The sequence below is a fragment of the Mirounga leonina genome, unplaced genomic scaffold (genome assembly GCF_011800145.1).
Source record: "Mirounga leonina isolate KUSES-001 unplaced genomic scaffold, KU_Mleo_1.0 Mir_168, whole genome shotgun sequence".
In the NCBI taxonomy this organism is placed as follows: Eukaryota; Metazoa; Chordata; class Mammalia; order Carnivora; family Phocidae; genus Mirounga; species Mirounga leonina.
The window spans coordinates 48048270-48068461 of NW_023270426.1; the positions used below are offsets into that span (position 1 = coordinate 48048270).

Sequence of the window (20192 nt, forward strand, 5' to 3'; positions counted from 1 at the left end):
GCCCGGGCCGCGCGGCCCTGTTCCAGGCCCCCGGCAGTCTGAGTCACTGAGCTTCGCGGGTCAGAGGCGCCCAGAGGCAAAGCTGTCTCGTTCGGATTCCCCTCGCGGGGCAGCGGCCGGCTGCCGGGACCCGGCGGGCGGAGGGGCGGGGCTCGCCGAAGCCCGGGACCGCGGAGCGGCGGCCGAGGGGCTCGCGGGGCGGGGGAGGGGGAGGGGAGAGCGCGGCGGGCGGCCCGCGCCTCAAGGCGCACACTCGGCGCCGGGGGGCGCCCTTCCCCGCTCGCGCCGCTCGGCTCCCGTGCGCCGGGGTTCCGCCCCCGCCTCCGCCTGCCCTCTCAGAGAGCCGCCGGACACGCCCGCAGACACGCCAGCCCGCGCGGCGACGCGAGCGTCCTCCTCCTGTGCGCGGCCAGCGAGCGCTCTGCCGGCCCGCACGTGCGCCGCGGCCGGCGGCTGGAGCCCGCGGCCGGAGGGAGAGCGCGCGGAGCGCGAGCGGCTGGGAGGCGGGGCCGTCTGCCCGAGCCGCGCCGAGCCTCCGGACAATGGGGCCCCGGCGGCTGCTGCTGGTCGCCGCGGGACTCAGTCTGTGCGGCCCCCTGCTGTCGGCCCGCGCCCGAGGCCGCAAGCCCGGTGAGAGCTGCCCCGGTATTCCCTCCGGCCCGCTGTCGGCCCCGCAGCCGAGGCCCCCGCGGGACTGGGGCGGGCGGGAGAAGGGACCGCAAGGCTACAGGCTGCGCCTCCTCCTCGACGGGGGGTGGGGGTGGGGGGTGCTCCTGGCCTCACCCTCTGCCTCAGGTTCCTCCAGAACCCAAGCAGGTATTTGAGCTGAGATCCAGAGTCTCCCCCAGTCAAATCCAAGCGGGGATTAGGACCCCTGCTCCTTTGGGCTTGGTTTCGAAGCGTGCAGCCTTCCTGAGAAGTGGTGTTGGATGGGGAGGAGGAGGAAGGGGTCACGTTTTCCTGCGGAAGCCTGAGGCGCCTGGCCCCTCGTTGCATTTGTTGCAGTGTGACCTGTTTCTCCCAGGACCACCCCACAAAGAACTGGTCTCACGTTGCTCCACCAGTCAGCGTTCTGGCCCTTGCAATATAAAGTGGAGAAGGGCTGCCGTTGGAGTTTTGTTTTGTTGGAAAATTGGGTTTTTTGCACATTTTACAGAGGTGGCCACGGCGAGGGAGGCGGTGGTGGTGGCGGGCGGGAGGTTTTGTTACCCAGAACCCAGTCTTCCAAGCTGAGTTAAGGAAAGAGATTCCTCCCCAGAACCCGGCTCCCTTAGACACTCTGGGATTTCAGTATTTCTCTTTCTGGCCTGCTGCAAGGAGGAGGTTGCCGCACCTAGAATACAATTCCCACCCGTAGTGTATTTGTAAGTATCTGGCTACTTGGCCAAATAAATATATTTTCCAAACTTTCCCCCCATAAAAGCAGGACAGAGAAGTTGTTTTTAACTGGTAAAGACACTAGTTAGAAACTGAGGGGGAAAAAAAAGTTTCAATTTCTTTATAGCGATAGTGCTTTATAAGCTTTTAGCCCGTTTTCTTTTCCCCACGTAGAAACAGATTCTAGCTGGTTTTCTTATCGGGGACAGATTGTGTCCTTTACATTGTTTTCACACTGGACCTAGTGTAGATGCATCAAGAATAAGAGGTGACGAAGATAGTGTTTGCTCTCCATCTTTGCTCTGGGTGAGTTTGTCGGGGGCGTTTTGGGAAAACTCCAAGCTCCAGATAGGGGCCCAGTTTTGCCCCAGCTCCCAGGGCTGCTGTGGGTAACATTCACATTGTCTCCTGGGGTGTTTGAGGAAACATAGAGAACTCCTGAAAACTGTATGGTGTTATGTGACTTTGTACTTTTATTTTGGGCCAAGCTCTTGAGAATACAAAGTGTTGTTTGAGATTTGGATGGTGAGGTCGGGAGTAGTAAGTTTATACAAGCCTGATCCCCTGTAGTCACCTTCCTCACAGCGGCCCCCAGGAAGATCTTGGTGCAGGTTAGGGAGTGAAGTTTAGGCTGCTGTTTGTGCTCTGCTTTCATCCTTGTGAACGGAGAAGGTGCATGCTGAGATGGACAAGGCAGTGTAGACAGTAACTGAGCAGACATTGGCTAATTTACCTACACTGGATTCTGGAACCACTTTGGGAGGGAAAGAAGAAAGGAGGATGAGAGAGGAAGTGCTGAGTGTCCTCGTCTGTGTCAAACCCTGGCCTGGGAGGCGTTTGCCCCTCGGATGATCTGATTTCACCCTCTCAGAGACACTGTTAAGGCAGGTGTTTATCCCTCATTGGCATCCTGAAACGAAGGCTCAGAGACAATATACCAAAATTCCAGATGGAGGAGGGCGCCCTGCATGCAGGAAGTTAAGTGGGGCCTTGTCTTCAGAGATTTAAATCACTAATAAAATCAACTAAAAATAGGTCTGCTTTTTTTTTTAATCACCGTTCACAGGCAGTTCTAAAGAGTATCTGTCATAACAAGCTGTATGTGCTGGGCGGAACTGTAAGACCCCAGGCGTGGGAAGACCCTCCAGGCTGCCCTGCCCACCAGTTTGAGCTTTCCTGAAGCTCTCGGGACTTTTTTGTCCCCACTCATTTTGGCATTTGCTGCACCGTCACTATGTGGGTATCTCATCTCCCCGGCCAAGATTATAAACTTCCATTTATCCCCAGAAGTCTAGAACCAGTGTCCTGGTCCACTCAGCAACAGCAAATGGCTGTTGAGAAATTCTTAAGTTCAATTAACCAGTTTCCTTTCCTTTGTCCAGACAGTGTAAGTGAGATGACTCATCTTCATCAAAGAGCGCCAGCATCCACGAGGTGACGTTTGTAAATTTTTTAAGGATCTGATGGCTGAAAGGGTCCAAGAATCGCTGACGATGACAGTGGCACAGGGGATTGGGTGGGAGATGCCCCGTGCTGCCCGGCCGCCCACCAGCCCGAGCCCCATTCCTTAGCATAGAGCGAGGTGCCCCTCTATCCACCCTCCTCTGTTACATAACCTGTTAGATTACCTGTACTCCACCCAGCCCTACCTTCCAGTTCCTCCTCCAAGGAGCTATGCTTTCTGTGACATCTGTCCCCCTGCCACTCCCTCTGGCCAAAATGCCCTCCCTTACACCCCACATGTTCATATTTAATTAAAAACAGCCACTCTATATCAAGCACCTACTACAGCAGCATCCTGCTTAGGTACTTTGCATATACTATCTTGTTTATTCCTCACAACAATCCTTTGAGTAGATGATGTCATCCCCATATCACAGGTAGGTAAATAGGCCCAAAATGGTTACGTCACAGGTCTGGCAAGAAGTAGAACTGGCCTGTTTTTCCGAAGCGCAGGCTTTCTCTATCCACCCCTATAGAGAGGAAGCCGTCCAGATGCCCAGCAGTAGAGAAGAGTAACTCTCCTGTGCTCCCCAGGACCCCTAGAGGACCAAGTCTGCACCCCGTTGGTGTGTAGCCCTGGCCTAGCACAGGGAGGTGTTTAGTGAACATTTGTGCTTGGGTCGTGGTCTCCTGCTGTTTACTTTTGCAAACACATGATAAGGCAGGCTATAAATAGATCCCTACTCATGAATATGCTAATTAATTGGCTGTTACCGAGAGACTGTGGTCCTAAGCCTAAACAAAAGACACAAACAGGACAATGATTCTGCCCTAAGGGGACCAGAAACCTCTATAAAGCCTGAAAGCCAAATTTCTTAGGAAATAGCAAGAAGTAAATTTCTACTCTAATATCTATCTAAATTAATTTCTTCCTTCTCTCTCTCTCCCTTACTCATTCATTGTTTTCATTCCCTAGTGCCTTCGACTTTACTTTTATAGGACATATTCCCCCCTAAATTAGTCCAGTCTTCCTTTGTATGAGAGAATATTTTGGAGGCATGGGTTAATTAGCCCTTTCTCAGGAATACTCTCAGGTCCTCTCTGCTGTCCTCTTCCTCCCCCTCCATCTTTCTAATTCAGCACTTCTCGGCCCTTTATGCCTAAATGGATCAGCATTCTGTGAACCCTAACTTGCACTTTCTCAGCAGCTCTGCATTTGCTCCTTTTCCAAAACGCTTCTGGCCAGTCTTTGTCCCCGTGCCCTTTCTACCCCTTCCCCTCCCTCAGCCAGTTCATCTTTATCTTTGTCACCATCACACACCAGAACTCAGCTGAACCTTGAGCTGGGTGGAGTTCCACAGGGACAATGGAGTCCCCACAACCCTAGGCTTCTAATCATCCCCCCTCCTCCACTTAGACACACATCCCTCTTTTCCGTCGGAACTCCTTTCTTTCCTGGATTTTTAAATCGAGGCAAAATTTACATTCTATTAAATTAACCATTTTAAAGTATACCATCTTTAGTGGTATTTGGTGCACTTACAATGTTGTGTAATCACCACCTCTGTCTAGTTCCAGAATATTTTCATCACCCCAAAACAAGCCCTGTATCCCTTAAGCACTTAACCCCCATTCTCCCTGCCGCCAGTCTCTGGCAACCACAGATTTGCTTTTTATTTCTATGTGAGTTTACCTCTTCTCTGCATTTCCTATAAATGGCAGCAAACAGTATGTGGCCTTTTGGGTCTGGAGGACTCCCCTTTCACTAGTTTTCATGAGTGTGTGGGTGCCCCCTTTGCTATGAATACTTAGAAAAACACCCTGGGAGAGTCATTAGGAACCACGGCCCTGGTTTTGTTTTTTTTTAACTATGATGCTGGTATTGGGGGCTCCACAGTTTCAACATTCAGAATTTTCTGTTTATTTCCCTATTTTGAGGTTTCTTTCATTCTGCCTTTTGCCATCTCTTGCTTATGACTGGAACTGTCAGAGCAAATAGCTCTCTCTGAAGGCTGAGATTGTTTTTTCTGGGTATGAGCTTCCACTTCGTTCAAATACTCTCTCCCACACTGACCTTGTGATGGTACTTGCAGAAACCCACTGAAGTTACAGCCTCCTTCTCCATCCCAAGACATCCAGTGAAGTTTTGTCACATAAAAGGCCATCGCATCCTTTATGCATTCTTCATGTAGGTTGAAAATAATCTGCCCTTTGAAATAACAGGAATAACCAGTAATTTTCATGTGCAAATTTATTTAACTTTAAGAAAGGACATTATATCATCAATATTTCAAGTCCGTGATGAATTAGAAATCAGGTATTATAGTATTGTAGAATAGTGTTTTCCCGTATTTTCTTTTTTTGCTAGCCAACAGACAGAACTGTGAGGAATATACTTTACATTGTGACACAGTAGTTGTGTGTGTCTGCAGTAAATATGTATGGGTAATTGTTGTGTATACGTAGATTTGAAACAAAAGTTCTACCAAACCGTACTCACCTTTATCGCGTACTATGCATTCCAATATTTTCTACACTATTCTATTTTTTTAAAAGATTTTATTTACTGATTTATTTGACAGAGAGAGACAGCAAGAGAGGGAACACAGCAGAGGGAGTGGGAAAGGGAGAAGCAGGCTTCCCGCTGAGCAGGGAGCTGGATGTGGGGCTCGATCCCAGGACCCTGGGATCACGACCTGAGCCGAAGGCAAACGCTTAACGACTGAATCACCCAGGCACCCCTACACTATTCTGTTTTTTTAAATGCTTGTTAAATCCTGTAAATTGATGTCATAAGCACTATGAAGTCTCCATGGTCTTTTAAAACCTACTGTAGAGGCACAGTAAATCATCCCAGGGTTAACTCAGTTGATGGCCTTACTAGCTTTACGAGAGGAGTTTGCTTTTCAGGAAGTGCCGTTTATGACAGTTTCTATCACAGCCTAGAATCTACTTCGTTTGAGTTCAGGTTTACAAACTGCAGTGGGACTTGGGCGGGGTTAGAAACAGACAGCTTGGTACTGGGAGTAACTGCTGATTATTAACATCCTTTACAGTGAATTAGTTTTCGTTTTACCTTGTTGTTTTAAGAGCAACATTCCCAGGACACGGAGCTCAGGGCCTGTAACTTTTGGTGCAAAACAGGCCTGGAAGAATGGGAAAAGCCAGGGAATCAGAATGGTTCCCAGAGAGGCCTGCTACGGCCCTAACACCACCCATCAGGCCCTGGCCTCCAGGAAGCTCCAGGCCGGGGCCCCACATGCTTCTCTTCTGTCATCCTTGTGCCTGTTCTACCTGAGTGTGCTGACATTTAAATTTTCTGGTTGTCTTTATCTTACGTTCCCCTGTCCCCTGTCGCCCCTCTCCCAGTTAGGCTTGCTCTCCTATGCTTCCAGCCGAGTCCCGGCTCCAGGATGTGGGCTAGGAGGGGAAGCGGCCTCTGATGCTGGCCGCCTTTTCTTAACCCTGCAGTCAGTGTTTACCTTATTCTACCTTTAGTTCTGGTTTTTCCATAGCAGAGATTTTTGTTCACTTACTGCTTTTGCTTCTGCCCCATCTTGAACGCTGTTTTAAAAATTTATTTTTCTGTTTTGTCCTTGAATGGCCACAGCTGATGTGTCTGTGAGCGCTGGGTTGTTAGCATGTGATTGGTGTGTAGCCAAGGGCCGCAGGACTCCTGAATTCCCAAGCAATAGCTGTGGGCATCGTCAACTTAAGTTACATAATCATATGGTCGTGTACTGCCTGCTATAGTTACGAGGGTAGACAGATTCATTTATTTGGTGAAAAGGTTAGAGGAAAATAAGTGTAGTATTTCAGGAGTAGGTCATATATCTCAAGTCTTTTATTTATTTATTTTTAAAGATTTTATTTATTTATTTTGAGAGAGAGAATGAGCAAGGGGGAGGCATAGAGGGAGCCTGACGCAAGGCTTGATCCCAGGATCCGGGATCATGACCTGAGCCGAAGGCAGACATTTAACCGACTGAGCCACCCAGGCGCCCCCAATCTCAACTCTTTTAAAGAGACAGGGTCATGAGGTGTGGTTCAAAGGGTATGAGCTTTGGAGCCAGAAGATCAAGATTCAAATCCTGGCCCCTCCACTTACTAATTCTGTCTTTGGATTAGTTACTTAGCCTATCTGTGCCTCTGCATGTTGGCCATAATACAAGGATTATAATGCTTATTTTGTAGAAATGTTAGAGTTACATGAGGTAAGATATGAAGTACCTAGCACATAGTAGGTATTCAACAAATGTTAAGTGTTTTTCATAACAATTCCTCCATATTCCAGAAAGGCCTTTGAGGAGTTGGTATAACATGAATTTATTAAATGTAAAACTGTGTTCCTGAGGGCGCCTGGGTGGCTCAGTCGGTTAAGCGTCCGACTCCTGATTTCAGCTCAGGTCATGGTCTCAGGGTCCAGCGATCAAGCCTTGCATCTGGCTCTGCGCTGACCCTGGAGCTGCTTGAGATTTTCTCTCTCCCCCTCAGCTCCTCCCCCTGCTCGTGCATGTTCTCTCTCTCTCTCTCTCTCAAAAAACAAAAAAAACCCAACTTTTCATGCAAACATTCAAGAACTTTTATTCCATCAAGACTGAGACAAAAGCAAAAGAAAAGCAAAAACCTTTGTCCTTAGTTTCTAGTAGCAAGTAAATCTGCATATAATATTTGGGGGTTTTTTTTTACCTTTAATTATGAAAATTTTCAAATATACTCAAAAATAAACTGTATAATTACTCCCCATATCTTGTTTTATCTACACCTCACTTTTCTTCTCCCCCAACTGGGAGAAAAAAAAAGCAAATCCCAGACATATATGTCATTTCGTCTGTAAATACATTGATACATATCCTCAGAGATAAGAACTTTCTTTTTTTTTTTTTTTAAAGATTTTATTTATTTATTTGACAGAGAGAGAGACAGCGAGAGCAGGAACACAAGCAGGGGGAGTGGGAGAGGGAGAAGCAGGCTTCCCGCAGAGCAGGGAGCCTGATGTGGGACTCGATCCCAGGACCCTGGGAACATGACCTGAGCTGAAGGCAGTCGCTTAACCAACTGAGCCACCCAGGCGCCCAAGAACTCTTTCTTCTTAAAGATTTTATTTATTCATTGGAGAGAGAGCATGAGTAGGGTGAGGAGCGGAGGGAGAGAGACAGGCAGACTTCCCATTCAGCAGGGAGCCCCACTCAGGGCTCCACCCCAGGACCCTGAGATCATGACCCGAGTGGAAGTCCAACACCTAACGAACTGGGCCACCCAGGCACCCCAAGAACTCTTTTTATTTTTTATTATTTTTTTAAGAATTTATTTGAGAGAGAGAGAGAGTGCACAGAAGTGGGGGGCTGGGGGGGGCAGAGGGAGAGGGAGAAGCAGGCTCCCTGCTCAGCAGGGCTCAATCCCAGTACCCCAAGATCATGACCTGAGCCGAAAGCAGACACTTAACTGATTGAGCCACCCAGGTGACCCTCTTTTTTAAATATATAACCATAATACCATTGTATCACCTAAAAATATGACTGTCGATTTCTTAACATTTTGCACTGTTGAGTCAGCAGCATTCAGATTTCGCTGATTGTCTCATAAATGCCTTTTTACAGTTGTTTTATTCGAATCAGGATCAAACAAGGCCAACCACTGCATTTGGTTGGTGTGTCTCTTAACTCTCTTTTAATCTGTAACTGTTTCCCATCTCCTCCTTTCTCGTGGCTGTGTATTTTTCAAAGAAACTGGGTCATTTGTTGTAGAGACTCCCCTGCACCCTGGATCCAGCCAGCTGCGTCATGTAGGGATGTTCAGTAGGGCACGTAGCATGCCCATCTGTCCTTGGCGTTTTCTGTCACGTGGTAGGTACAGCGGGAGGCCTGTTCAGATTCGGGTTTGGTTTTTTGCAAGACCGCATCAGCAGTGGTGCTGTGTGTACTTCCTGATGCATCTCAGGACTCTGTTTTCGTGCTCTTAAGATTGATTACTCAGGGGATTCAGGCGTTATCCACTTGCTCCAGCTGTTATGAAATTCCCCATCAACCTTTCACCCAGTGGTTTTAGTGACCACTGGTGATCAGACTCAGTCCATTAGTTCACCAAGAGCTTCCAAATGATGCTTTCCTAAATCTGTCATTGTCTCTGCGTTTAGGAGCTGGAATTATTTTACAAAGAAGAACTTTCTGTCACTGACTGTTTTGCTTCCCTGAAATATCATTTATGTAGAAAAGACAGGATAAGTGCTTGAATCTTGCTTTTATTTACCAGGTTTCATACAGGGCCCCCTAATTTCCTCCAAAGGTGACCAAAAATGATGCATCATTTTCCTTCGAGTATCATGATGAACTCATGGATCTTAACATATATGACATGTTTCAAATGTTTTAGTCCACTTTTGTCCTTATTCTTTTGGTGATCAGTGTCACACCTTGGCCAGTGGGCCCCCCTTCAGATTGACTCCAGAGTCTTTCTGACCTGACCCTAATATTCTTTAAAGATGTTCAAGGCTCATTTTGTACATTTCCTACCCCGGATCTAAAAACAGCCATTTCTTTCAGGTACACTGGTTCTTTGCATTAAAAAATGGTGTGCAGGGGGCGCCTGGGTGGCTCAGTCATTAAGCCTCTGCCTTCGGCTCAGGTCATGATCCCAGGGTCCTGGGATTGAGCCCCGCATCTGGCTCCCTGCTCAGTGGGAAGTCTGCTTCTCCCCCTCCCGCTCCCCCTGCTAGTGTTCCCTCTCTTGCTGTGTGTGTCTCTCTCTCTGTCAAATAAATAAATAAAATCTTAAAAAAAAGAAAATGGTGTGCATAGGCCTTTGAGGCAGTGGAGTATTACAGTAATACTGCTATTTTCCACTTGATGGAATTAATATGTTTCTATTAATTTTCCATCATTCTCTTCTTTATTTCTCTTTAGCCTGTAGCGTTGATCCCCTAGTGGAGAAGTGCAGGGTACAGCTATTCTGCGCCATGTGGGAATGTGGGCAAGGTCCTGGCACTTCTGCTTTGTTAATTTGTGAACCCTGTAGGGCAGAGCTCTGAGTCAGAACCAAGGCTGGTGCTTCGGGGGAGGCTGGCATAGTATAAATCCCAGGATCACATGGGACCTTGATAATGCATCTTGTCACCGCTCTGCTTCCCAGCCAGAGCTCATCAAAGATAGAGGAAGCCTTGCCTGACTTTCTAATTTTTAAAACTCTCCAGAGTTAGAGAGTCCATATTGAAGCATTTAGCAGTGTGCTACATTGAATCACAAAACTACTCTAGAGCCATTTAAGAGAAACGTAAATTGAGTAAAAATTAGCAAGAAGCATGAGAACTGATTTTAGGACCTGAGCTGCTTTTTTGTGTGTGTGAAATCATAGCTTAACAACAAAACCGCAGATGAATTACAAGAGCTTTTGGCACACTGACAGGCATTTTCTCCTTGACCTCTGAGCTGTGCCAGGATGGGAGGAAAAGGGAGATACGCAAACTCAAATTGCAGCCTAAGGTGCTTGAGCTAGTTGGATGTGTCTAGTTACTTGGAATTGGTTTTGTTTATTTCCTTGATGCTGGTATATACTTAAATTAAAAAAATTTTTTTGCTGACATTTTTTAATTCCACAAAAGCCAAAATATCAAACCTATAAGAACAAGAAAAGGTGGGGTGCCTGGGTGGCTCAGTCGTTAGGTGTCTGCCTTCTGCTCAGGTCATGAACCCAGAGTCCTGGGATCGAGCCCCACATCGGGCTCCCTGCTCTACAGGGAGCCTGCTTCTCCCTCTCCCACTCCTCCTGCTTGTGTTCCCTCTCTCGCTGTGCCTCTCTCTGTCAAATAAATAAATAAAATCTTTTTTAAACAAAAAAAGAACAAGAAAAGGTGACACCTTAGGTGATGATATTTAATCAAGGGATTATGCATTCCTCCTGGGTTCCAGCCTATAAAAATTTCATGTTTCAGTGGGTATAATGTTTCTGTTACAAACACCGTACTGCCTAAAAAGGCCTAGCCAGGGAAGCCATTTTTAAAATCTTTTTTTTTTTTTTTTAAGATTTTATTTATTTGACAGAGAGAGACAGGCAGAGAGGGAACACAAGCAGGGGGAGTGGGAGAGGGAGAAGCAGGCTTTCCGTGGAGCAGAGAGCCCGATGCGGGGCTCGATCCCAGGACCCCGGGACCATGACCTGAGCCGAAGGCAGACGCTTAACGACTGAGCCACCCAGGCGCCCCGGGAAGACATTTTTTAAAACAAATACTTAATGCCAAAGTACTAAATACAGAGTAAAATCCAGTGACAGTTTTATTTTCGGACAAAATGATAGAATCTAAGAGGCTTAGTTATGAGTGTCCAGTAGTTTTCAAATTACAGCGTTCCTCTAGGTAATGCCTGGATTCATACCTGTCTGTGCACGCCTGTGTGTGTACTTTTACCCTTCCCTGCATGACAGAAGTCCTTAATCTATCTAGCCAGGTTCCCAAAGTGCAGAGAAAAGTTGTGTTATCTTCAGGTTCTTCTGGGTCAGCATTTTTAAGGACACTTACCTTTGTGGTATTAAAATGCCAGAACCGGGGTGCCTGAGTGGCTCAGTTGGTTAAGCATCTGCCTTCGGCTCAGGTCACGATCCCAGGGTCCTGGGATCGAGTCCTGCGTCGGGCTCCCTGCTCAGTGAGGAGCCTGCTTCTCCTTTTCCCTCTGCCTCTCCCCCTGCTCATGGTCTCTCTTGCTCACTCTCTCAAATAAATAAATAAAATCTGTTTAAAAAATGAAATAAAATAAAATGTCAGAACCCATTCATTCTTTCCTGAGTAAGTTAGATGCATCACAGAGGGAAGAAAGGGATACTTCTGGAAAAGGCTGTGAATTTAAACTTTGATAGACATCTTTGAATCTGGGGCTAGCTACTCTTCAGCCTGTTCGTGTTCCTCGTCATCCTGAAAAACTAAATATTGCTGAGTAGGAGGAAAGAGACGCATAGATTCCATTTTAATTTAAAATAAATGAGAGTACGGGCGCCTGGGTGACTCAGTCAGTTAAGCATCTGCCTTCGTTCGGCTCAGGTCATGATCTCAAGGTCCTGGGATCGAGCCCCGCATTGGGCTCCCTGCTCCGCGGGAAGCCTGCTTCTCCCCCTGCTTGTGTTCCCTCTCTGGCTGTGTCTCTCTCTGTCAAATAAATAAATAAATTCTTTAAAAAAAATAAAATAAATGAGAGTAAGCGAATAATTGAGTCTAAAAGCAAGTTGCACTGAAGTGATAAGGATAAGATTAATTTATTACATTGATTAGTTTGTATAGTTTACAAAGTAAGCTCAAAAGGGATACACCTGGCTGCCAGATTTGTAGGTCAGACAGGTATTGGAATCCCACTTTAAAGATTCTGAAACTGCGTTCAGAGGGGTTAAGTGACTCCTGGCAGCAATATTAAAATGCAAATCTGTGATTAAAAGCCAATTTAAGGGGGTGCCTGGGTGGCTTAGTCGTTAAGCATCTGCCTTTGGCTCGGGTCATGATCCCAGGGTCCTGGGATCGAGCCCCACGTCGGGCTCCCTGCTCTGCGGGAGGCCTGCTTCTCCCTCTCCCATTCCCCCTGCTTGTGTTCCCTCTCTCACTGTCTCTCTGCTTGTCAAATAGATAAATAAATAAAATCTTAAAAAAAAAAAAAAAAGCCAATTTAAGGAGCACCTACCATGTACAGGGCGCTGGAGATTCAGAGATTCATAGGAATGGTTTCTTGTTTCTTACCCTTGAGGAACAATATAGACTATTTTCTCAGAAGCTCATTACTGGAGACATTTGACCTTCCCTGTGACAGATGTCCTGCCAAGCCACCCCTTCACCCTCAGGAGCCCAGTTATGACCTTTCTGAGAGAGCCATACCTCCACCTTTCACCACCAGGCACCCTGTTCTATTCTACTCTCCTTATTTTGGAAATAGATGCCACCTTATTGTATTTTACTTTCTAGTTCTACGATTTCCATTGATCGGTTTCTTTGCTGATAGTTTCTATTTTTTTTTCATCCATTTCAACAAGGTATTTCCCTTTACTTCATTGCAACACATTCTTCAAAATCCTTATCTGCTAAATCCAACATCTGGGTCTTCTTGGGATTGGTTTCCACTGATTATCTTTTTTTCTTGAGACTGGGTCACATTTTTCTGTTTCTTTTTGTATCAAATGATTTGGGATTGCACCCTGGCCATACTGTAAAGACTTAAGATTTTGTTTTATTTCTCCAAAGGATTTTGGTGTTTTTGTTTAGCAGGCAATTAATTTGGTTGGACTCAAAGTGCAAACTCTCCATCTTGAGCAAAAAATATCACTTCAGTTCTTCTATCTTTAGCAGAGCTACTTCACATCGTCCCTTACATGTGCATCGTTCCAGAGTCAACCAAAGCCTGTGGCAAATTCACGTTAGAATTTAGGGCTGGCTCCCTTCTCTGACTTTTCCTCCCTGGGATTGTCTTCTCACTTTCCAGTGACTATGGTTGCCCTGAACTCTGTCCTCTGGTTCTTCAGGCCGGAAACTGTGGGTTTTCTATCTGAGTTTTAGCCATCCTTTGTGGCATTGATTCTAGCCTTCTCTTGAGCTTACCATGAAAGTCAAGAAAACAAAGTCACCGGGCGCCTTCCTTTCCTTCCAAGAATCATTTCTCCTCACCCCAGTACCACCTTGGGAACCTAAATGCCTTCAGGTCATTGATTCGGGGGGAGGAAGGAGGTCAAGGGTTTTTAATTTTCATCTCAGGGATGGTTGGGTCCGGTGTCCTTACAGAGCCATTCCAGAACGAGAACTATCTCTTGTATTGCATTATGCCTCTCTGTGTAAGCTTTTGTTTGCACAAAGGATTCACCACTGAAAATTAAGACCAAAAGTTTGAAAATCCACTGTACTTACCCAGTTTCTAGCCAGATTTTAAATCCTCTAACATCACTTCTGAGTGACCTGCACATCCAGTGTTTGTTGCGGCACCCCCAGTGATGGAGGCTTCGCCCCTCTTCCTCTGTGCTTTCTCTCCCTGGTCCTCAGCTTCCCAGGGCCCACCAAAGCTCTTCGTCCAACTCTCCTCAATGACAAAACTTGAGCAAAAGCTCCTCAGCAGGAAAAGCTGGTTGAATTACAGCAGCTAAGTGTTGCCTTTCTCTGATGAACATTTTAAGTGGATGCTTTTGGTGGAAGAGGGTGATGAAAGGAGGAAGTTTGCAACTGAGCCTTTATTTTGACTTCTGGTTGACACTCAGGAAAGCCTGACTGGCCTGGCATCAGCCTAGAACACCTGCTCCTCCACAAGCCTGCTCAGGAAGGAGACAGGAAGATGACTGAGAGGGTGTGCACCTGGTGGTTATGTTAAAAGATAACCCGAGGGACTGTTGTTTGGGTCCAAATATGGTGAAAGATTTGGAACATCCTACAGTATAAACAAACTAAAGATAGTAGAGGAAAACTACTGTCACATAGACAATGGCCATGGAAATGGAAGCCCTCTGTCCTACTCCGAATTTGCCTCTAGCTCCGTAACTTAAGAAGTCCCCTCACCTTTCTGTGTAGATGTTTCCATTGGGAACCACGGGTTTCCAGGGGTGTCTGCAAACTCAATGGAGGAAATGAAGGCCTATGGAGGAAAGCCAAGTCATAGAGTCTGGGAGGGATTTGTTTATAGAGACCATGGCTAGAATGGAAAAGAAGTCACTGATTTTTTCCTTTATGTCAGCCACTCAGCCTTTTCTGATGTCTTCAGGGTACATCTCTGAAAGTGTATCATTTGCTTCTGTCCTTCTAAGGAGCAGAGTTTTAAGTGTTTGCTTATGCCAACAAAAAATGCTGTACAGTATTTTGAGTGAGCTAATTCCCTGATAAGATCTGTAATCCATTTGTACATTACTTGCTCTTTCCCACCCACTCTTCTAGTAAGAGCACTAAAAATAAAATGTATTCTTTTTGTCTTTTTGACTTTTTAATTTTTTATTTTTTTTTAAGAGTCAAAAGCAACCAATGCTACTGTGGATCCCCGGTCATTTTTTCTCAAGAATACCAATGATATATTTGAACCATTCCCACTGGAGGACAATGAGGAGAGAAACGGGAGTGAGTTCCCTGAAGACAGACTAAGTTCCATCAATATAAGCCATCCTCTTCAAAAACGGCCCCCTGGGTCTATCACGGAAGATGCCTCAGGATATCTGACCAGTGCCTGGCTGACGCTTTTTGTCCCCTCTGTCTACACTGGCGTGTTTGTAGTAAGCCTTCCTCTGAATGTCATGGCCATCCTTGTGTTCATCTTGAAGATGAAGATCAAGAAGCCCGCTGTGGTGTACATGCTGCATCTGGCCACGGCGGATGTGCTCTTCGTGTCGGTGCTCCCGTTCAAGATCAGCTATTACTTTTCCGGCAGTGATTGGAAATTTGGTTCTGAAATGTGTCGCTTTGTCACCGCGGCCTTTTACTGTAACATGTACGCCTCCATCATGCTCATGACAGTCATAAGCATTGACCGGTTTTTGGCCGTGGTATACCCCATCCAGTCCCTCTCCTGGCGTACTCTGGGGAGGGCTTCCTTCACTTGTCTGGCCATCTGGGCTATGGCCATCGCGGGGGTGGTGCCTCTCCTCCTCAAGGAGCAAACCACCCAGGTGTCGGGGCTCAACATCACCACCTGCCATGACGTGCTCAATGAAACCCTGCTCGAAGGCTATTATGCCTATTACTTCTCAGCCTTCTCTGCTGTCTTCTTCTTTGTGCCCCTGATCGTTTCCACCATCTGTTATGTGTCTATCATTCGATGCCTTAGCTCCTCCGCAGTAGCCAACCGGAGCAAGAAGTCCCGGGCTTTGTTCTTGTCGCTTGCTGTTTTCTGCATCTTCATCATCTGCTTTGGGCCCACAAATGTCCTTCTGATTCTGCATTACTCATTCCTTTCTCAAGAGTCCACGACAGAGGCCGCCTACTTTGCCTACCTCCTCTGTGTCTGTGTCAGCAGCATAAGCTGTTGCATTGATCCCTTGATTTACTATTATGCTTCTTCTGAGTGCCAGAGGTACCTCTACAGCATCTTATGCTGCAAAGAAAGTTCTGATCCCAGCAGCTACAACAGCAGCGGTCATTTGATGGCAAGTAAAATGGATACCTGCTCTAGTAACCTGAATAACAGCATATACAAAAAGCTCTTAACTTAGGACACGGGACTGCTGGTGAGATAAAAGGAAGAGGTTAAAAAAGTGAATAGCCTGAGGATTCTATTAGTCCCTGCCAAAAAGGTATTTACGATCAAAAACGACAAGTCTATGATTTGCATGTCTCTTTCTTACGAGAGCCATTGATCATATCTATTTGTTAGTTACAGGAAAAGATAACAAGAATAGAAAACAGTATCATTCCAAGAGAGTATCGCCAATGCTACAATAATAACTGAATGTCATTTTTTGATACTTAGGTGACTTACTGTATCTATGTGTGTGTGTGTGTGTGTAGGTGTGTATACACATACTTGTATCATTTGCAGTGCAGTATAGAATAGGCACTTTGGAACCCTCCCTTTTTTTCCACCAGAGATTAAGGAAAGAAACGTTTAGGTTGGTGGAGTTTAGCCCTGAACATCTGAAGATGTTCATCATTTGGGAGGGATTCTGTGGTTTGGACTTATATAGCTTTTGCAAATAAGTGTATTTTGAAATTGTTCAACAGCAATGTTTAAGTTATTAAGGGATAAGACTTAGTACTATCTGTGTGTGGAAGAAGTTCTACTGTTTTTCATTTTAAACATACCAAGGTTTGAATTCTTTAAATTATGAAAACAGATGATATGGGTAGCATTTTTGATGTTTTACACTCTGTGTCTGTAAACCAAGAATGAGCGTAGGTCCCACGAATGACCTTAGGTTGGCTTTCAAAGTAACCTGCCCTCGATGGAGGACTCCAAACAATAGATACAAAACAGGGCCGTTTCAGACATGGACTGGCCAGAAACCCTCCAGCTGAGCCTCCCGGAGGTCAGGACTGGGACCACCACAGTTGCTCTCTCCTCCTGAGGTTCCCTCAAGGGGTGGGTGTGAACTACCTTGTTTATTAGAAATTGGCAAAGTAGGTTGTGCTATCCCAGGAGATATAAAAGACTTCTCTGCCCATTTTAAGAATAGAGAAAGAAGGCCCACTCACTTCCAACAATTATCCCCCAAGGAGCATTCTGGAATGGGGACACTCACGGAGCAAACATGAACACACATTTTGTGCTCTGGTCACAAGGATGGGTGCTGGGCATACAGAGTTGACTAAGACTGAAACCTGCCTTCAAGGAAAACAAAGTAGACCAATACAGAGTGTGGCATGTGTATAATAAATAAATATGTCCTTCTATAAGAAGTTTTTTTAGCCAGATGTCACTGTGCAAGTTTCATACAAGCAAGGATTGTCAGTGAAGAACATAGAACGTTTGTGTTACTGCTTCCTCTGGTTATAACTTGAGATGAAAACATAACACAATACAGGAAGCATATTTTAAAAACAAGTCCTCCAGTCTATATTGATTGGACATGATTTATTTACAAATGGTTTCAATAAATTAAATCTTTTTTTTAAATCAGATTTTTAAAAAAAGAATCCATTATGCTGGTTTGATGAGAAATAACAGAAGAAAATGAAACGGACTTTGAAATCTAGGAAAATGATTCTGTATTTTCCATTCACTTTTGTTAAGAGTTAATGAGATGATTTTAAAAGCAATTTTTAACCCCCGGATTAGTATCAAGTACAGAAAATCCTCATGGATTTCACAAAATAATTTGAAAACTAGGTTGAAAGGTATATTTTTTTCTTATGAAGCAATGTTGGCCTTTTACACAAACGAAAAAAGTGAAAAGTTGCAAGGCAAATGCTTAACCTATTTAAAAGAGCAAACTATTTCCAAATGCCATAGAATAATGTACATCAAATAACATAATGTAAGTATAAGCTAGCATTGATTTTATTTTTTTTAGCATTGATTTTATTAACTTAGTTACTGTATTTTATCCAACTCAGTGGAGATTTACTTCTTTATTCAATCTGAAATATTAAAATACCTCTGACTTAATATGACTATCATTACTATATTATTAGTCTGTACTTATGTGATTGTTTTTATGTTCTCTCTTTTTAAAAAATGTGTGTAACCTGGGCGCCTGGGTGGCTCAGTCATTAAGTGTCTGCCTTCAGCTCAGGTCATGATCCCAGGGTCATGGGATTGAGCCCCGCATCAGGCTCCCTGCTCAGTGGGAAGCCTGCTTCTCCCTCTTCTACTCCCCCTGCTAGTGTTCCCTCTCTCACTGTGTCTCTCTCTGTCAAATAAATAAATAAAATCTTAAAAAAAATAAAAATAAATAAATAAAAAATGTATGTAACCTATATTAATAAAGATGGAAGTTTGCTTGGTATCTGTTTGGAATAAATAAATAAATAGACTGTCTTTCAGAGCCACTGGAGGAAGGCCAGGTCTTAGGGTTTAGCTGAAGAGTGTTTGATGAAGAGGCAATGTGCAGACACTGACAGGGTCGAGGGAACCACCAGGGGATGGTGAAGCACCCCACGGGCTAGCAATTAGGGAAGCCATTACCACCCCAGGCCCAAAGGGGTGGAGGAAGGAATACCTCCTCTCCTGTAACCCTCTAACCTCCCGCTGGTGTCTCCTGGTCTTGCTCCCAAACTCAGAGGTCAAGGGAACCTGGGTTGGCTTAGTCCATAAAGGTCTGCATCTTGGGACATGTAGAATGGATCTGGAAGAAGAACAAAGGGATTGGGTGATGAGCTTTCTGTGTCTCTTTGTTTGTTTAATCCCCTCTTAAGAAAACTAGAGGTTGTGTCATTGAGAATATGTTCAGATTCCTGGATTGTAGGCATCATGAACAGTCTGCAGTTCTTTGCTTGGGAAGAGAGAAAACAAATTACATGTCAGAGCCAAGAGCCTATGATGAAAGCCCAAGGAGGACTGTCCTTTGAGGGACAGCCCTTTGTCGTCCAGTGCTCCCTGGGGCAGGGAGGAGGAGAGCAAATTAAAAGTAAAATGATAAGTACCTCTGAGATTTGAAAATCAGTAAGAAATATCCTAATATATTTCCAGATTCATAGTCAACAGAAAAACTGTTTTCAGTTGAAGAAGAATTCTGTGAACACAGAGTATTTTTAAGTTAATACACAAGCTTAAGTTTCTGAGGCCTGGACACTCAGAAGGTGTTTCAGGATTGGGTATATTAAAGGATGCCCAGCTTGTGGCCGCCAGAAATAGGATCTCTGCCCTAATCAGAAAGTGACCTTTCGACTCTTCTATTGTTATTTTTCAAAATATGTTTGAAGTTAAAAAATAAACCACACTTGGGGCACCTGGGTGGCTCAGTTGTTAAGCGTCTGCCTTCAGCTCAGGTCATCATCCCAGAGTCCTGGGATGGAGCCCCATGTCGAGCTCCCTGCTCAGCAGGAAACCTGCTTCTCCCTCTCCCACTCCCCCCGCTTGTGTTCCTGCTCTCGCTATCTCTGTCTCTGTCAAATAAATAAAATCTTTAAAAAATAAACCACACTTGGGCGCCTGGGTGGCTCAGTTGGTTAAGCGACTGCCTTCGGCTCAGGTCATGATCCTGGAGTCCCGGGATCAAGTCCCGCATCGGGCTCCCTGCTCGGCAGGGAGCCTGCTTCTCCTTCTGACCCTCCCCCCTCTCATGTGCTCTCTCATTCTCTCTCTCAAATAAATAAATAAAATCTTAAAAAATAATAATAATAAAATAAATAAACCACACTTGAGGGGCACCTGGGTGGCTCAGTCAGTTAAGCGGCTGCTTTCGGCTCAGGTCATGATCCCAGGGTCCTGGGATCGAGCCCCATGTCGGGCTCCCTGCTCAGCGGGGAGTCTGCTTCTCCCTCTACCCCTCCCTCCTGCTTGTGCTCCCTCTCAAATAAATAAAATCTTTAAAACACACACACACTTGAATTTCCTTAACACAAAAATGCTTGTTTTTCTGACCAAGTCAAAAATAGAATTTTTAAGAAAATAGAATATTTGGTTGTTGATAAATGTTGAAATTTTTAGGTTATACTTGTAAATGTAAGAAATTAAGAAAAGTGTGGGCATATCTTTCAGGGATATCTTTGAGCTCTGAGATCAAGTGGAAAAAGTTAAGCGGTGTTTATGACCAAGCTTTTTAAGTGTGTGAGGCCTGGACCCTTCACTAGAAGCTTATCTTCGCCCAGGTGTCATAGTAAAAATTAAGGGGGAAAACAGTCACCAACAGTAATTTCCTGGCAGAATTGGCATCACTGTGTGGCTATTCCTTTCAAAACTACTAGACCAGATGTGTGTATGGAGAGTGAGCACAGGATAAATCTAATTGTGTTTCATGAAGGAAGTGTGGTTGAGCAAGCTGCAGTCTGAACAGAGAAGAAATGT

The 20192-nt window shown here is 45.2% G+C and overlaps 1 protein-coding gene and 1 long non-coding RNA gene across 5 annotated transcripts; one reads left to right on the forward strand and one right to left on the reverse strand.

The window, feature by feature from the left end:
- The first annotated feature begins 365 nt into the window (after positions 1–365).
- On the forward strand, positions 366–17907 carry F2R (coagulation factor II thrombin receptor). Of its 3 annotated transcripts, none has more exons than XM_035014680.1 (2): positions 366–630; positions 14765–17907. In XM_035014680.1, exons 1-2 carry the CDS (start codon positions 543–545, stop codon positions 15958–15960), a joined length of 1284 nt encoding a protein of 427 aa, XP_034870571.1. In that variant the 5' UTR covers positions 366–542; the 3' UTR covers positions 15961–17907. The 3 variants fall into 3 exon arrangements, with proteins under 3 accessions (XP_034870571.1, XP_034870572.1, XP_034870573.1); XM_035014681.1 differs by lacking the exon at positions 366–630 and adding an exon at positions 1237–2811; XM_035014682.1 differs by lacking the exon at positions 366–630 and adding an exon at positions 4921–5008.
- On the reverse strand, positions 2081–13846 carry LOC118016917. 2 transcript variants are annotated; one of them, XR_004680975.1, is made up of 3 exons: positions 13685–13846; positions 4895–5029; positions 2081–2131 (listed from the first exon to the last, which is right to left on the reverse strand). It is a non-coding gene; the product is annotated as an uncharacterized LOC118016917 (long non-coding RNA). The 2 variants fall into 2 exon arrangements; XR_004680974.1 differs by lacking the exon at positions 13685–13846 and adding an exon at positions 11330–11402.
- Positions 17908–20192: the final 2285 nt, after the last annotated feature.

Bases quoted from the DNA above. Each gene is read 5' to 3' on its own strand.
- F2R (XM_035014680.1), top strand. From the start codon at position 543: ATGGGGCCCCGGCGGCTGCTGCTGGTCGCCGCGGGACTCAGTCTGTGC. The intron at 631-14,764 runs GTGAGAGCTGCC...TTTTTTTTTAAG, and splicing joins CGCCCGAGGCCGCAAGCCCG to AGTCAAAAGCAACCAATGCT.